This window comes from Corvus brachyrhynchos, unplaced genomic scaffold, assembly GCF_000691975.1.
Source record: "Corvus brachyrhynchos isolate BGI_N302 unplaced genomic scaffold, ASM69197v1 scaffold67, whole genome shotgun sequence".
NCBI lineage: Eukaryota > Metazoa > Chordata > Aves > Passeriformes > Corvidae > Corvus > Corvus brachyrhynchos.
The window spans coordinates 269,695-272,774 of NW_008239114.1; the positions used below are offsets into that span (position 1 = coordinate 269,695).

Below are 3,080 nucleotides of genomic sequence, written 5' to 3' on the forward strand. Positions count from 1 at the left end.
GCGCTTCCCCGGCCGGGCCCGTCGGGGGCTCTCCGGGACTCCCACTTTCGCTTTAATATCATTCCCCCGCTTCTGCTTCAGTATAAGAAGCAAAAGGCAGCGCTGCGGGGGCAATGGGAACCAGGTGGGAGCCAGCAAAGCCGCCTCGGGGAACAGGTAGAAAAAGCCCCGGGAATTGCCGGGAAAAGCCGTCTGGGAGCACCGGGAGGGTCCCCGGCACGGCGCTTACCTGCTCCCGCTGCGGTGGGGGGATGCTGCCGTTCCGCGGGTGTTTCCCCCGGTTCCTGGGAGTCCTTTCCATGCCCCCATGCCTTCCTTAATGATCCTTTTGAGTTCCTTCCCCTCCCCATTATCCCAGGAATTGTACAGCTGTTCCCCAGCTGCCGCCTTCCCCAGCGCCGCCAAATCTTTCGGGGGGTGTCAGTTTAGGAAGGAGTGGGAGAAAAATATCCGTATCTTCCCTTTGTCCCCCTGTGCCGCTGTGTTTATTTAGCTCCGTGCCTGCATCCCGCTCCTTCCTGCCTTTTCCTTCTTTCTGGCTATTTATTTATTTGTCTCCAATGCCAAAACCCGCGGGTCACTCGGAAATGCGCCGTGTTGTCTTTGAAAAACGGGGGGAAAGTCCCAAACTCGATGCTTTGTGCAGCAGGATTTTATTTTGGTAATTTTTTTCCCCTTAATTTTGGTTATATTTGGGGCTGCTCTTTGGTGAGATTTGGTTTTGAAGCATTAAAACCCTCCGGCCCAGCGGCTGAGCGCTTTGGAGGCCAAAGCAGGGAGGAAACGGCAATTTGGCCTCATTCCTTTGCCATTGTCCATGACCAGACACACAGACAGGTCGGTGCTGAGAGGGACGAGGAGCAATCACCCCCCAAACCTCCCCCAAATTACAATTTCCCATTAATTCAAAGCAGCTGGATCTGGGCTTGGCTGCTCCATAGCCCCCAAATTGCCTTAATTAGAAAACAACCAAAAATCAAAACCGAAAGGCCGGAAAAGGCCGTGGCGGGGGCTGGTTCGGGGGGTGCGGAGCCCTGGGTGGGTCTGCAGGGACGGGGACCCAATTTCCCTGCTCTGTTGGGACGTGGTGGTCACCGGGCTGGGACGGAGGATCCATCCCAAAGGAGGCATTCCCTCCTCCTGGTCGTGGGCCTGATCCTGTCCCCCCGAGGGAGCCAGTGCTCCCCACCTGCAGAAATCCCGAATCTCTGGAGCTGGAGACTGGGGTGGGATCAGGGCAAACCCAGCATTTTTAGGTTGTCCCCTTCCCAAGTGACACCTCTGTGTCCCCTCAGCAGATGGGGGAGCCCAAGGCACCCCTCCCCATCTGCCGATTCCCCGCTCAGTTCTCCTTTCCCTGGCTCAGCCGGAATCACCTGAAGCTGCCAAGCTCTCTGTGTCCCCATGTGGGGGACAAAAACCCTCCTGGGGGTACAGAAGTGGCCCCCGAAACGCATGACAGGGATTTTCCTCCTCGATCCCATTCCACCATCCATCCCAGAGAGGCAGCAGCACCAAGGGGAAGGGGGGAACCCCCAGATTTCTTGCTCTGGTCCCAGAGGAGGGTGAGGAAGGAGAGCTCTTCTTCAGCAAAAAAAGCAGGGCGTTATTTTTCACTCCTTTCCAAGTGTTTTCCCAGGAGCTGCAGCTCCAGGGAAGTGCTGGCTCAGAGGCACAGAGCTCCCCCTGGACTATCTGGAGCGCGGGGGGCCCCGAGCCGGGGGGGCTTCGGGGTCACTGGTGGGTGCTGTGGCTCCGCTCTGGGCTCTGAGCCGGGCGGAGGCTCCAGCCTGGGCGGGAAGGGAGTGGGAGGAAGGGGATGACGAGAGGAATGAGGAGAGTGGGGCAAAACCATCTGCAAAAAATCCCTGTGCCCACCTCCTCTGCCCCCTCCCCGTGCAGTCGCAGCATCCCAGTGGGACCCTGAGCAGCCGCTGCTCCAGCCAGGCTTTCCCCACCCGCAAGGAGCTTTTCCTGCCCACGGCTCCCGCAGCGAGCACGGATTTTGCCCTCCCCAGGGATGGATTTGCCCTGCTGCGTGTCCATACTGAGCCCTTTCCCCTGTGGCAGTGATGATGGGATGGGATGGGATGGAATGGGATGGGATGCCAGGGCTGTGGCATGGAGCGTTCTGGGCTTCCTTGGCACCATTAACCCCCGCTGGTCCTGTGCCTCTCCCCCGCCAGGTGAGAAGGGCTGCAAAGGTGGGTTCCAGGCAATTCCCGCAGCCTGCAGGGCACCCCCGAAAGGCCCGGAGGACTTGGAGTGTCCACTGGCAGCACCTCTGGGCAGCCTCCGGGATCACGGGATCCCCGAGCTCCCCGAGCCCCTGGGCAAGAGCAAGAGCAAGAAGCGGAGGAACAGGACGACCTTCAGCACGTTCCAGCTGGAGGAGCTGGAGAAGGTTTTCCAGAAGACGCATTATCCCGACGTCTACGCCCGGGAGCAGCTGGCACTGCGGACAGACCTGACGGAAGCCAGGGTGCAGGTATGGGCACGGAGGGGTGGGCACGGACACCCCTGGGGGCTGCCAGGAGGGCGGGGTTCCCTGTCTGCCAGGTGATGGATGCTGAGACAGAAGCTGGTTTTGCCATGAATATGCTAAATCCCAGATGGAAAATCTCAGGCCATGCACCCACTGCTGAGCTGTGGGTGTTGGCTGCCTCTGAACCCTCTGCTACTTCCCCCTGGACAAGCACCCAAAGGGTGGAAAGAGCCAAAATTTGGGAGGTCAGTGCCAACCACCCCCCTCAGGATGCCCTAATCGTGATCCCCCCACTGCATCCATCATTCCCAGCCACCCTTCCCAGCTCAGCCCCCCCAGCCGCCAGCCCAGGAGAGGAATCCCCGGGAGCTCAGGAATCCCCAGTGCGGACGGGGCTGGGGGTGGCACATCCCGGGACGTGGGGCAGGATGACACCGATCCTCACTGCCCAGCTCCGCCGGCATCACGCTTGCGGGGAGCTGCTTCCAGAGGTGTCTCCATGCGGTTTGAGGCTCCCAGTGGGAAGAGGCGGCTGGAGGGTGCACCCAGCAGGGAGGAAATGAAGGCGGAGGGTGAGGAAAGGAGCAGGGAGCAC

The 3,080-nt window shown here is 60.2% G+C and overlaps 1 protein-coding gene across 1 annotated transcript in view; it reads left to right on the plus strand.

Moving 5' to 3' along the window:
• Window positions 1–6: 6 nt before the first annotated feature.
• ALX3 (ALX homeobox 3) overlaps window positions 7–3,080 on the plus strand; it is a gene marked incomplete at its 3' end in the record, with an annotated part of 4,451 nt that continues 1,377 nt past the window's right edge. Inside the window, exon 1 of the mRNA XM_017739857.1 lies at window positions 7–2,488. Coding sequence (XP_017595346.1) covers window positions 2,021–2,488 — 468 coding nt within the window. The remainder of the gene's footprint in view (window positions 2,489–3,080) is intronic.